The 13,923-nt window shown below is 33.0% G+C and overlaps 3 protein-coding genes across 10 annotated transcripts in view; 1 reads left to right on the top strand and 2 right to left on the bottom strand.

The window, feature by feature from the left end:
• Window positions 1-32: 32 nt before the first annotated feature.
• LOC119637669 (WD repeat-containing protein 46-like) lies at window positions 33-1,991 on the bottom strand. The gene is given in 3 exon segments (XM_038033868.1): window positions 33-293; window positions 357-1,216; window positions 1,219-1,991. Coding segments are annotated over 3 exon segments (1,773 nt in total). The 5' UTR covers window position 1,991; the 3' UTR covers window positions 33-152.
• Window positions 1,992-4,670: 2,679 nt separating this feature from the next.
• On the bottom strand, window positions 4,671-6,902 carry LOC119642428 (60S ribosomal protein L22). The gene is made up of 3 exons (XM_038041594.1): window positions 6,798-6,902; window positions 5,720-6,310; window positions 4,671-4,969 (listed from the first exon to the last, which is right to left on the bottom strand). Exons 1-3 carry the CDS (start codon window positions 6,807-6,809, stop codon window positions 4,703-4,705), a joined length of 870 nt encoding a protein of 289 aa, XP_037897522.1. The 5' UTR covers window positions 6,810-6,902; the 3' UTR covers window positions 4,671-4,702.
• A 1,818-nt stretch (window positions 6,903-8,720) lies between these two features.
• Window positions 8,721-13,923, top strand: part of LOC119631676 (casein kinase II subunit beta) — a 21,808-nt gene continuing 16,605 nt past the window's right edge. The window contains exons 1-6 of one of the 8 annotated variants that reach the window (XM_038024104.1): window positions 8,721-8,798; window positions 9,825-9,900; window positions 11,873-11,975; window positions 12,082-12,273; window positions 12,367-12,556; window positions 12,632-12,713. In XM_038024104.1, coding sequence (XP_037880032.1) covers window positions 9,829-9,900; window positions 11,873-11,975; window positions 12,082-12,273; window positions 12,367-12,556; window positions 12,632-12,713 — 639 coding nt within the window. In that variant the 5' untranslated portion in view covers window positions 8,721-8,798; window positions 9,825-9,828. The other 7 variants (XM_038024128.1, XM_038024112.1, XM_038024121.1 and 4 more) reach the window with 7 other exon arrangements.

Below are 13,923 nucleotides of genomic sequence, written 5' to 3'. Positions count from 1 at the left end.
GAATCCTCAAAGTGTAAGGGAAGAGGATTTAAGAGAAATAACGAGTAATCTGAATGAGTGTATAACCGATGAAAGACTAAATGATTATTGCCACTATGTACTGACATTGAACTTTAATAGAAGTATATAAACAAAAGTAAAATAGTTTTTTTTTATTTTTTCATTTTCTTCGGCTTGAAACGATCCAGAACACTAGTAGGTGTTTCCAAAGGTAAAAAGTCTTCACCGACCTCCTCTTGCTTATGCGTTGCAATTATGGATTTTTTGGTTTGCCGGATGTTTGCAATGAATTCCTGTAAAAATATTTGATTTAGAAATTATTTGAAAGTCGGGTCTTTTGCATGTGCGCGTTTTACCTTTCTCTTTATGTCCTTAACAATTTGTTTATTACGGGCCGCTTTAACACTTCCGCCACGACCCTTCATTTTACGACGTGGGTTTATTGTCACCTGGGGTGGTTTAAGAAAGAATAGAGCTTTTTTCGCGTCCACTTTCTCTTGAAGTGAGGGTACGTCAACAGTGGTAATATCATTAGGATCCAAAGTGATCAGCTCTGCTGGTATTTTTTCGAGTAGGGCATGTACTTCACGTTCACGTCTTTGCTTCTTTGTTTCATAAGGATTATCTTCTAACGCGTCATAGTTAGGTTCACCTGAACCTGGTACTAATAGCGACTGAAAACCATTGGCTGTTGCAATACCCAAAATGTCTTCATACGGACAAAAACGCATACCATGTACAAAAGTATCAGAATAATGCTTTAAATAAGGCTGGCTTGGCTTTTTCTCCATTACAAAATTAGTGTACATCTCGCAATTTTTGCCCTGGCTAAGAGCTAGAACACCCCTTTGAGAAACGTCTAATTGATTTGCTGGCACGCGAAGTCTGTACTGAACCAAAGGACCGCTCAAAGCTCGTATATCCCAAACTTTAACAAAACGATCCAAACCTGCCGTTATCAAATGTTGACCTTTGTGGTCTACCGTTAACGTTGATATAGGTGTAGGATGACACAATAGTTTAGCTAAAGGTTCTTTAACCTTCGGTGACCACATTGACACTACGCCTTTGCCACCGCCTATACATAGGACTCCATTAGCAGGATTATGCCGCATTAAGCGTATGGCTCCCACATTAGTATTGAAATTACCCACCAGTTCTCCTATCGATACGTCCAACCAGGAAGCATATCCATCATTATTACCCGTAGCCAAAAGAAATGGTAAGGCAAAAATTCCATTCTGTTTACCCTATATAACCTTTTAACACAATGCAATTCGGTTCCCTGGTTATCGTACACATAAACGTGATCCTTTTGAGCGCAAGCAAACATTGTGTGTGTATGAAAGAAGCTTACATCCGCTACCTCTTCCATAACATTCATTTCACAATGTAATTTTTTAGTCACCCAATCAAAGGCCGCTACATGGCCTTTCCGTCCACCCAAAAGTAAATGGCGACCGTTTTTAGAATAACGCATACAATAGGGTCCAAAATCCAAATTCAATTTAAAATGCTTGGCTGCCGATTGTATATCAACATTTTTAACTATATCTGCCTGACGGTATTGAGCCGTTATTTCCCCATCACCGGGTTCTATAAAACCCTGTGGCTCCGATAATAATATTTCAGTGCGGGCTGCTTGTTCAGTAGCATATTCCAAATAAATTTCTTTACGCCGTTGCTTCTCTTTAAAATAGTTCGTTTTAATTCCATCAGTGTCTACCCGTTCACCTCTTGTGTGTTTATTTAATACTTCTTTGGGAAGTTTTGGTCGCTTGTCCAACTGTGGCCGGAATTTTTTAACGTATGTTTTAGATTTGAAGGGCTTTTGTACACTTTGCTCCACTTTAATAATTTCTCCTTTAAAGTCTTGTCGTTTGCGCTTAACTTTTATCTTTTTTACCTCATTTTCATCCACCGTGTCTTCAAAATAACGTTTATTTTTGTGTTTACTGACGTTCACTTCATCATTTGCATTTTCAGACATTTTTGTTATAATTTTTTTTAATTAATTGATTTGAAGAATTCGAACGTGCTCTACGAGAAATCGTTGTTGCATTAGTGTTTTTGATAATGAGTAACGTAAGTGAACATAACAAACCGGAATACTTAATTGTGAGAAATTTGAAATATCATTGATTTATACCAAGTGCTGAATTGTTATCACCACCTATTTTTTGTTTTTTATAATAATATATATTTAGGTAAAGCTTCGGCATTTGCTTTTTTAATCCTGACGGGGATCAAAAATCTTTGACATTTAAAACACAAAAAACCCTAAGCATAGACTACATATTCCAAGACAATTTTTAAAGTCTTGGAGAACGCGTCTAGTTGGACGTTGCGAGGCGTTTCAATTTTGTTGGTTCAATAGCAAGACTTTATGGAACGTTCTTTCGGCGACTGCTATCGAATAATATTTCACAGATCTGCGGTGAAAGCGAAAAAAGTCTATTAAGACAATTTAATTTCAGCTTAAATACATATAATTAATATGTACTGAATCATTCTGTATTAGGTTGGCAAAATGCAACCCTAATTCTAATTCCATTCTATCGTTTAACTTGTGTTCACTTATGCTCAACACTGATAAATCAAACTTGACATAATCACATTCAAATTCAATATTCTGTATGGCAAGAATTGTAATATTCATAAAAGAGAGCAATTAATATGACAAATTTTATAGAAGTCGAATGATAATTAACTGCTAGTGCAATCTTTAACAATTAAAATTGGCATTAAAATGCCTTGTCCGTGAAATTCGCCGAAGAAGTGAAACAGGTTGTATCATTGAATCAAACAAAGAAATTAAGAATGAATTCCACCTGCGAGAACTAATCGACAGTTGTACACAGTTGCTTAATTGACTTTTGCACATATTTAATTACAGTTTGTAAACAAATTTCTTCTTGTAAACAGACTGCTTTTAGCGCTGATATTTAATTTAAAGAAATTAATAATATTTATTGTGAAGCAAAAATTTGTTTTTATTTATCAATTAAAACAGGAAGTGCATTTGCATCCAAATTTCTCACGTAGCTGAATTCCTATTTTATAAATAAAGAACATTCCTCGTAAATAGAAGCACAATGTAGGTAGATAAGATTTGTTTGGATGTAATGAGATTTTTCTTGACATAAATATATATATTTTAAGGTAATTTTAGTTTTAATATTAACAGGAATATGCTATAATTCTGTTCAATTCGCCATATGTTCGACAGAAAATGTTATCATTCCTACAAACATACTAACTTTTTTTGAAGTAAAAGAAAGTTAATGAGTTGTTTAGATTTATAGACAATCGTTGGTTTAAAGGTGCTCTTGTTGTTATAATATATCCCTTCAGTTTACTAATTCTAAAATGGAAACCTTAGTTGATCAAAGAGTTTGCCTAAAGTTTTGTGTTGCAAACAAAATTTCGTGTGCCGAATCGCTGAAAATGTTGCAGAAAACTTACGGTACATCATGTATGTCAAAAACGCAGGCATATGGATGGTACAAAGCATTCAAAGAAGCTCGGGAGGTAGTAGTTGATCTGCCTCGTTCTGGCCGACCTCCAACGGCGAGGAATGACGAAAATATCAACAAAATACAGAGGTTGATGTTGGAAGCTGGGGCTCGCATGAGTCTTAGGGAGCTAGCGCAGGAGATGAACATATCCTTTAAATCCGTTCATAACATTCTTACTGATATTTTGGGTATGAAACGTGTCGCGGGACGGCTTGTTCCGAAAGAACTTAATTTTGTCCAAAAAAAACATCGAAAGCAGGTCGCTGAAGACATGATTTCACAAGTCTCTACAGATCCTACTTTTATGCATCGCATAGTAACTGGCCACCATGCATGGATTTATGAATTCGATACGCAAAAAAATCAACAGTCTTCCGAATGTTGTCTCGAAAATGAACCGAAATCCAAGAAAATACGCCAAAGTCATTCGAGAATTAAAGCCATGTTGACAGTTTTCTTCGATTACCGTGGGGTAGTACACTGCGAATACCTTCCAGAGAAACAAACGGAAAATAAGGAATACTATTTGGAAGTGATGAAGCGTTTGCGGGAAAGTATCCGAAAAAAACGCCCGGAATTATGGAAGGACAATTCGTGGATTTTGCACCACGACACTACGCCCCCGAACGAAGCCATCATTGTTCGCGAATTTCTAGCTAAAAACTCGACTAACGTGATCGGACAAGCTCCGTACTCACCTGACATGTCCCCTTTCGATTTTTTTCTTTTTGCCAAGTTGAAATTGTCGCTCCGAAGGGGGCGCTTTGAAACGATGGAAAGTATGAAAGAAAACTGGTTGAAAGAGCTAAAGGCAATACCCCAGTCCGCGTACATGATATGTATGGAAGATTGGGTCAAGCGCTGGAGCAATTGTATTGTAAATGATGGAGCCTATTTTGAAGGGGATAAAATAAATTTTGACGAGTAAAATGCTGAATATGAACAAACAAATATAAACACGTTTACTTATAGACAATAAAATATCTAATGTATTATAAACAACTGAGGTGAAGCTGAATATAATTCCTTTTTTGTAGGAATCTCCCATCCGGTTCATTATTGTCTCATCATTTTTTTTTTTACACAAATTGTTAAAAAAAAGAAAGAACTTTATTATTAGCACTTTCTAATTTATAAAAGTTCAATTACGTTTAAGAAAAAATAAAATTATATATTTTCCCTTTCTATTCGGCGTCTTCATCTTCATCATCGTTAGAGCTAATTCTGAAATAGCGCAATTCATATGAGTCCTTATCATCGGCTACCACACGAATCCAATCACGTAAGCTGTTCTTCTTTAAGTATTTTTTGGTTAAATACTTAAGATATGCTTTGGAGAAATGTACATCGGAATTGACATACAACTTCATTTTAACACGTTCGAACGTGACATTATTACCCAAATTGTTGACTTTTCCATTGACCTTCAAGCGAGCCTTGACATATTTTTCCTAATTGCAACAAGAAATGAGATAAGAGATAATAAGTAATTGAGGCACACAACAAATGGATAATAAAAGCACTTTTAAAATTTACTGCACTTGTCCCTCCTTCCTCCTTCAAGTTCTTAAATTCAATTGTGATCAAAGAACTAATTGAACTGAAGAGAGTAGTAGATCAATAATATACCACGCTTACACTACCATTGGAAAGACAAATTAACATTTTCTAACGGTAAATTAGACGTGGCCAACTTAAGGAACAAAATTTTAAAATTGCTTTTTTTGTTAACCAAGAAAAATGAGTAAGAGAAGGAAAACTTAAAGTACTTCAAAAGCTTTTTTACCTTGCCGTCATCAAGTAAAGAAACCCAAAGAAGACAAATGGAATTATAGAACATTGCAGAATTTTAAGTAGGAGACCTGCAGCGCCCTATCTTGTTAAAACGCTTTAGCAGGGCACATTATGTATCTTAAGCAGAGTACTTGCGGTTGCAAGAAGCTATCTGCCAGAGCTCACCGTTTTTTAACGGTCTACATAATATGACTTGATGTTGTTCACAAACGGTTGCACCACTGGCCAGACCCGGTTCTGGCAATCAGAGGCTACCCCGTCGTACAACATCCAGAGCTCTTCTATTAAAAAACGTCTACTAACAGCCGTTTAGGCTTTTTTATGCATGTAACCAAGTTCTGCAGTGCATTAATTGCTCTTCACTACTTTATCTCCAGTTCAGAATTTTGGTTTTTCAATTTACTTACGAAGTCAGCCACATCCATGATATTATCTTCGGCTATGTTGGTGCAATCAATGCCAAAACGTAAGGAGACCTTCTTCTTCTTTAGACTTTTGCCACGTAAAATAACCTTCTTCCCCACCTTGCCAGTGGCAGCCGCAGCAGAGGCTGTTACACTTTTTTTCGGTTTAGCGGCAACCGGTTTAGCAGCTGCTGCCTTGTGGGGTTTTTCAGTAGCGGGTTTTTCCACTTTAGCTGCTGCCTCCTTAACTGGAGCCTGGCTAGCGGCTGCAGCAGCAGTCGGTGTTGAGCTTTTCTTCCCTTTTGCGGCAACGGGCTTAGCAGGCGCCGTTTTATGGGATTTTTCAGTGGTAGACTTATCGACTTTGGATGCTGCTTCCTTAACTGGATCAGCAGCTGGCTTGGCATCTTTCCGTGGCGCTTCTTTGGTGGCACCAGACTTTGTATCTTTTTTAGCAATTTCCTTAGCAGGCACAGATTTAACAGACTTTTTCACTGCTTCCTTGGAAACGGGGGCTGCTTTTGCATCTTTCTTCTTTGCAACTGCAGGAGCAGGAGCGGGAGTTTTGCTGGTAGCTGTCTTAGTCGCTTTGGCCTGTAAATTTTGAAGAAATTTTGAGAAACTGTTAATGAATCATATGAATTTAAAAAATAAGTTGAATGCGTCTATAAAATAAAGATTAAATGCTTTGGAAATTTAAAAATTACAGCATATTTTTAAAAAAATAGTTAAAGCTGACAAACAATACAAGCCATGTTGTTGTTTTAATTGCACCAAAAAAAGGACTTTGTTGCTTAATTAAGAAATCTAAACACATATTTCCTTCGCAAGAGTACAACCTTTATCAGAAACTTCAGGGGGCTTTCTCAGCCACATTATTATTTTACTTGCTTTAGGCTAAAATAAAATACCATACACATTAGCATAGTAAAGGAAATATTAATCTTTAAAATTCCAAAGCATCCTTCATCGGACGCCGATGTTTTCTAATTACTTTCGTATAATAATCATTCAAGTTGAGTTTATTTTAAAAATTTATTAGTTTTATTAACAAGCTTTTTTAATTTTGAGGAAAACTTACAGTCGGAGCCATCTTTACTTGTAAATGGTCACGAAAAAAAGAATTGATGTAGAATGCGTCAAAACTAATTACACTTCGGTTAAAGGAAATGTTCGGAAAACATAAACATGTCAAGACTCATAAAGCAGGGTTAGTTCGTAATTGTAGTAGAAATTTTAACACTTTTGTTATTATTGTAATATTTCTGCATATCGCATTAATAAGCAAATTTCGAATGGCTGTAATGACAAAACAACTACAATCATCCTGTTCCATGTAAAATATGATATTTCATTATAAAGACTAAAGTACATTAAAAACTTTAAAAATACAGCGTAGAAAGTTTTTCTAATTTTATATATGTTGTTAATCAGAAAGCAAGTAATATAAACTAAGTGAACACAGCGAAAAATTTAGCATTTTGTTGAATTTTAGAAAAGAAAGAAAATTTAGGGCATGGGTAACTCTAAAAATTCTTCGATATCTTTCTCGAATTCATATAAATAGAAATAGGTGTTCGAGAAACGCTACTACTATTTACCATGGAAATTGATAATTACCGTCTTCATTATATTACCGTAGGCATGATAAACTTACGAGTGGTTCCAAAAGTTTGTGCGAGTTGCACTGACCTACAGTTCTGTAACAAGTGATATTTAAGTATTATGCTTGCGTTACGTATAGAGATGCTATTATACATTGCACCAAAAAAAAAGAAGAAAGCCAAATGCAGAGGTCCGATAAAGATCTAACAAATCTGAAAAGATAAATCTAATGTGAAACTAAAAAAACTAACCAAAATTCAAATATTATGAGAATATACTACCAAGCAGATAAGCATAAATGTATAATTTGTGAAGTTTCTGACACGTTGCAAACGTTAAGTAAGAATAGAATCAATGCCGAAACCTTTAAGGAAATAAAATAACTTCAATAAGATTCGAAAATATAAATTTAGGTTATTTGTTAGATGGGCTAGACAGAGAGAGAGATAGAGAGAGATGGGCGCGATAAATCTATGTAGGACTAATTAAGACGCCAAAATGTATGATTTATAACATCGAAATTACAGCATAAGCCAATAATTCTTAGTTGTATAGGATCGCTGCTGTAGAACGATGCAAAAGACGAACGTTGATGTAGACAGGAACAACTAGAGCCCACAAAATAGACTTGGTAGACAATCAAAATGTATATCTATAGGTGGCATTCATAAATACCAAGATAATGACGAAAGTCGCGAATATGAAAACGAGGGCAATTTGCGTATAAAAAACGACTCTTCTTTTGAGTCAGGATCACGGGAAGTAAAGGCAGTAGCTATACATGACAAACAATGTTAATGAAATAACCGGCCCAGCTTAAAGCTTACAGAGCTTGTGCAGAGCTTGCTTAGTTTGCCGATTTCATATGAATTATCAAATATTGCAATTATTTATTCGTGAACAGTACAGATATCGCAAACTTTAAACGCATTACAAATAAATTCATTCATTCATAATTTTAACATTATCAACTTGTTTAAAATTTATGATTACATGTGCCTTCTATTTATTGTTGCTTTGACTTTATTGCTTTAATTATTATTACCTATAGGATGGTGCTATCAAATTAGATCAAAAATACATATTGAATATATTTATTTTAATGGCTGACCATGCCTATGTATTTTGATATTTATCCATTAAAATATAGGGATATTATGATTATAATTTACAGACCATTTCTCTTATTTTAATTATTGCAAACTGTAAGTAATAAACATTTCAAATCATTCATGTATTTATTTTTCGTTATTTATTGCTTTTCTTTATATGTTTAAAAAAGTAATTCGTAAAATCGAGTGAGTTTGCTGAGAAAATATTTACAATCCCATTTAAATTTTGTGTATTTTTTTTAATTCAAAGACACCCTGAATCTCTTGATAATTGTTTCTCTAGATTAGAGATAGTTTTTGCCGTAGAAAGAAACATCGGCAACACTTTTTCCATCCTTAAACGTGGTTTGTGTGATTTGCTAAAGGTAAGTTTTTTTTTTTTTTCCGTTTTGCTATATGGCGAAGAAGTTAATTGAATTAAATTCAATTATTTAAACGTGCTACTCAAATAGGCTAGTGTTAAAAAGTATGTGAGAAAAAAAGTTTAATGTCAAGAAAATATTAATATGTCTTAAGTTTTTAAAGTAGCCCGAGCGGCAAAAATGAAAATAAGAAAACTTCATAGACAGACAGAAAAGAAAGTGAGAGAAAATGAAAGAGTTATGCGTTGCCCGACAGTACGGTGTGTCTGAAAGAGACCTATACAATGTACAGTTTGCATGCCTGCAAATAGAAGACGATATGAGTAAAAGATACCACTAGAATAGTTGAAAACGCGTAAAATATCATGAATCGTGAAATAAATCTTCAGCATAAAGCGGACAAGTGAATAATTCTTTTTTAAGTTTTGCTGCTCTTTTTTTTTTTTGGTGAAAAATATGTCGTAGTCGGTGAAATGAAAGATAATTTTTTTTAAAATATCAAATAAAGAGGAATTTCTCATTCTGTGTGAAAAAGTAAAACGTGGAAAGATTTTTAAGGACATTAAATTTATAGATTTCGAAAAAGTTTTTCTATTCCTTGCGAATCCCTAAGTAAATAAAGTGTAAAAAGTGTGAAAAATACCGATATATGTAATAAATTGAAGACGTTTTTTTTTTATTTCAAAAACTCATTCTCGTTTTGTTTTTATACGATTTGTTGTATTTAGCTAAAATATTCCCTCTAATGTGCGTGGTGAATGAGATGATTTTTTTATTTAATACATAAGTCATTTCGGAAGCAATTCGATATTTTAATTTATTGAAAAACTACATGGTCATTTGCCTGTTATAAGTATTGTGCTCAAGAGTGTGTGAACGGCGGACTCTCCCCGCCCTCATACATAGACACAATTCACGTACATATACACCAACATGTACCCTCGAAATTACATTAACCTTTTTATTTTTGATTTTTTGATTTTATATTCAGTAAATGTCTGAACGTAAAAAGGTCTTTCGTTTTTACAGAAAAATGAGCAGCTCGGAGGAAGTCTCTTGGGTTACTTGGTTCTGTGGTTTACGCGGCAATGAATTCTTTTGCGAGGTAACTACTATCATAATTTCCGTTTAGCTTTAACTTACCATAGTTAATTAATTTAATTCTATATAGAGTTTCTTGTACTAGTATCTTAACCATATACCTCTTTATTTTTATTGGTTATCTAATCATGTGAAATTTATTAGCAATTAAACAGTTCTGGTTGCACAAAATCTAGGACAGGCACAACGAAGGGTTCGTTTAATACATACTTTCAAACTTATTTCAAACCGACTCACGGTTGTCGCCGGTTGTACACAGCTGCTGCTTAAACATGTGCAAAAATGTTGAGGAAGTAATCTATTTCAGCGTTCTTCCAAGGAACGATTAAAAGGGGAGAGTATAAGCGAAAAGCAATAGAGGATATTTGACTGATAGACCGATAGATATCTGAAGTTTTAAGTAATAAAGAAGTTAACGAATAAGTGCTTTAAAAGCTCAATACACTCTGTAGTGATGTACAGAGATCACGTTGTTTTCTTAATAATTTCATGATCTTTCTCTTGGCTTGAATATCGTTATTAAAGTCACGCATATCTACTGAAATCAATTAGTTCTAACCTCCTTCTTCTGAGGAAGTTTTCAAGATCTCTTTCCTTTTACTCTCAATTTCCCATACAATATTCAATTTTCTTTTTAAAGTCATCAAGATTAACGAGTTATGGTTTACAACACCCTAAGATCTTATACGCACATCATGCTCTAAAATTTCATATGTACGTGAGATTTTAAATTGATTCAGCCATTCATTGCTGATGCTCCTACGGCTCTAAAGATTGGGGTAGTATTCTAATTTTTTGTAAATAGCGTTAGATCTATACGCACTTTTAAACCATCGATATAAACATGATATATATATATATATATATATATATATATATATATTCATTGAAAATACTCCGAAGAATGAAATTGATACAAACGGCTCCGTATTTGAAACAAATAGAACAACACGTGAGATTTCATGTATTCCTAGCCTAGTCACGTACTGTTTCACAAAAGTACCTTAAGTTGTGAGGGATCGCTATTAAAAGAAAAAAGATATCAAGGGCGAAGTAAATATCCATATAAGTTTATTGATTAATAAAGAGACGAAAGGTCAGTAATTCAGCAATGCAGTTAATGAAAGATCGCATTTATTGACTCATCTAATGTTCTTCACGTAATATTATAATCATTACATATAGCTGGGCGTTGTCATGATGAAAATTTAACCACTTTTCTCGTCTTAAAAGGGAACGTGGTTTGTGTTTCATTAAGTGGACGAACTTTCATTAATTGCTTGACTAAGATACCGTTGCTTCCTCTTTTTCGAGCGAAAAACATTGTTTTGTTCTTCAAACGCACCGATCTATAATTAAAAGATTAAAGCTAAACATTTTGCTTCTTCTTCTTGTTCTTCTTGGTTAAAAGCAGGTTGTAGAACTGCTCTTAACAGTGATTTACGATTATTAATATATCATGTATCATCTAATTCAATATGCTGAATTGCTACATTCCCTTTTTCATTATAATTTTGAAAAAGAAAAGGAACAGAGTGCATTTTTAATATGTTTCACGGTCTGCTGATACAATATGGTTAATTTCCATAAAACTATTTATAAACAAGGCGAACAAGGTATACTTTTTTTATTATTGTCCATGAAGTGCTGGACAATTCTCCAAAAATATGATTTCAAATATATGTAAAATGTAAGATACATACGAGACGATAGATATATCATTTACATCGATTGGCCACAATTTCTTACTTTAGTAAATAAAAATCAATATAAATGTATTAGTAATATGTATTAAAAGTATATCCAAATTGAATATAAGTTAAATTTCTTTAGGAAAATAAAGCGAATGTATAAGGGCGGCCGAAAGCCGCTTATTACTTATGCTATTTATTGATTCGTTTTTCGGACGCAAAGCTTTATTATTATGAATATTTTACCAATATTTGAAATTATTATTGTTTTTTTCGTCTTTTTAGGTTGATGAGGACTACATACAGGATAAATTCAATTTGACTGGTTTAAACGAGCAGGTTCCAAATTATAGACAAGCACTTGATATGATACTTGACCTGGAACCAGGTAAATAGTATAAAATAATTATTGTAAAAATTTTTTTTTTTTTAATATTCAAATATATTGTTTTACGATATATTTCCGCTATGGCGGGGAAAACTATTAACAACAGAGGATGAACTTGAAGATAACCCATTGCAATCGGATATGACTGAACAGGCAGCTGAAATGTTATATGGTTTAATACATGCCAGATATATATTGACAAATCGTGGTATAGCCCAAATGATTGAAAAATATCAGACTGGTGATTTTGGGCATTGTCCACGTGTCTATTGTGAAAGTCAACCTATGTTGCCATTAGGTAAAAGTTTATTTACTTAATATTTTTTTCCTTCTGGTTTTAAAATCTTTAATAAAAATAAAAATAAATTATTAATTTCTTTGGTTTGTGTAGGTCTATCTGATATACCTGGTGAAGCTATGGTTAAAGTCTATTGCCCAAAATGTATTGATGTTTATACACCAAAATCATCACGTCATCATCACACAGATGGCGCTTATTTTGGTACTGGTTTTCCGCATATGTTATTTATGGTGCATCCGGAATATCGTCCTAAACGACCTACTAATCAATTTGTTCCAAGGTATGTAATAAAAACACTTCCCCACAATGTTTTGTGCTTGTTTAATTGGTGAAAGTTTTCGATTTCTTTTCTCAGACTTTATGGCTTTAAAATTCATAGCTTAGCTTATCAAATACAACAACAGGCAGCAGCCAATTTCAAAATGCCTTTACGAGCGGTAAATTTAAAATGAAATTTATTTTTTAATACAACAAAATATCAATATTAAAATCATATATCGTTTTCCTTTTTCTCCTTTCCCCCCACTTTATTATTATTATTATTTTTTTTTTAATTTAATTCTCCTTTTTGTTTTTAATTTTAAAATTCAATGTTTTTCGCTGAAAAAAATTACAATTTCTTCTTAATTTGTGTTCTTAAATGTAAAACACCGACAACAACAACAACAACAATAATAACAAAAAATTATTGTTCGTTCATATAACCTAACAAAAATTTTTTACATTACCCCAACCAACATTGCATTTACACTAACTCCTTAAAAAAAAAAAAAAAAAAAAAAAAAATGAAAAACAACGAAAATTTTACAAAACAAAAATTTAAAAAAATAAAAAAAAGAAAAATTAATAAAAAGCCCACAAAACAATAAAAACAATGTTAAGAATACAAACCAAACAAACAATAAATGCAAACAAAACAAAAAAAAAAGAAGAGAAGGGATAAAGACAAAAACCAGACAAGTAAACTCTCAAAAGGAATTCTCATCTACAAAACTTCTCCCATTCCCTTAAAAAAAAAAAAAAAAAAAAAAAAAAAAAAAACAAGCAAAAAACGCAAAAAGGAAAACTCGTTAGTTATTTTCTTTTAAAAAAAGAAAAACACCAAACACGCAATGACAACCACACGCGTAGAGTAATCAATTAACGCATCTCCATCAGAATTCATCACACTCTCTCACACATACAGAGAAAACTGTTTTGTTTTTTTCTCTCTATTTATATTTTCTCTTTTGATTATAGCATATATTGTAATAAAGAAAAATTAAATTTTAAATCAATTGCATCATTATCAGTAAACGGACATCTGAAACGCTCTTTCACGCCTTCAATATCTCACTTTATAGCTTACACTTATTTCACCTTCTTTTTATACCGAAACTGCATTGCACCCCCGACTCTTCTAAAATGTTCTCTTCACCTAGCGTGTCTATACATGTTTTTTATTTTTTAATATGAATTGTTTTGGTTTTTATCACAATTGTTTTAAAAAAAAATATCTGAAAAATAATATTGCTCAGATATTTTATTATATATAATGTATGTTAACGTGCGTGACTATGTATGTGTGCATGTATGTATGTATGTATGAATGTATGTATGAATGTATGTATGTATGTATGTATGTATGTATGTATGTATGTATGTATG

The sequence above is a fragment of the Glossina fuscipes genome, unplaced genomic scaffold (genome assembly GCF_014805625.2).
Source record: "Glossina fuscipes isolate IAEA_lab_2018 unplaced genomic scaffold, Yale_Gfus_2 0, whole genome shotgun sequence".
Lineage (NCBI taxonomy): Eukaryota > Metazoa > Arthropoda > Insecta > Diptera > Glossinidae > Glossina > Glossina fuscipes.
This window is presented reverse-complemented; position numbering and strand designations above follow the sequence as displayed.

Bases quoted from the DNA above. Each gene is read 5' to 3' on its own strand.
- LOC119642428 (XM_038041594.1), bottom strand. The intron at 4,970-5,719 runs GTAAGTAAATTG...TGTTGCAATTAG, and splicing joins TCATGGATGTGGCTGACTTC to GAAAAATATGTCAAGGCTCG.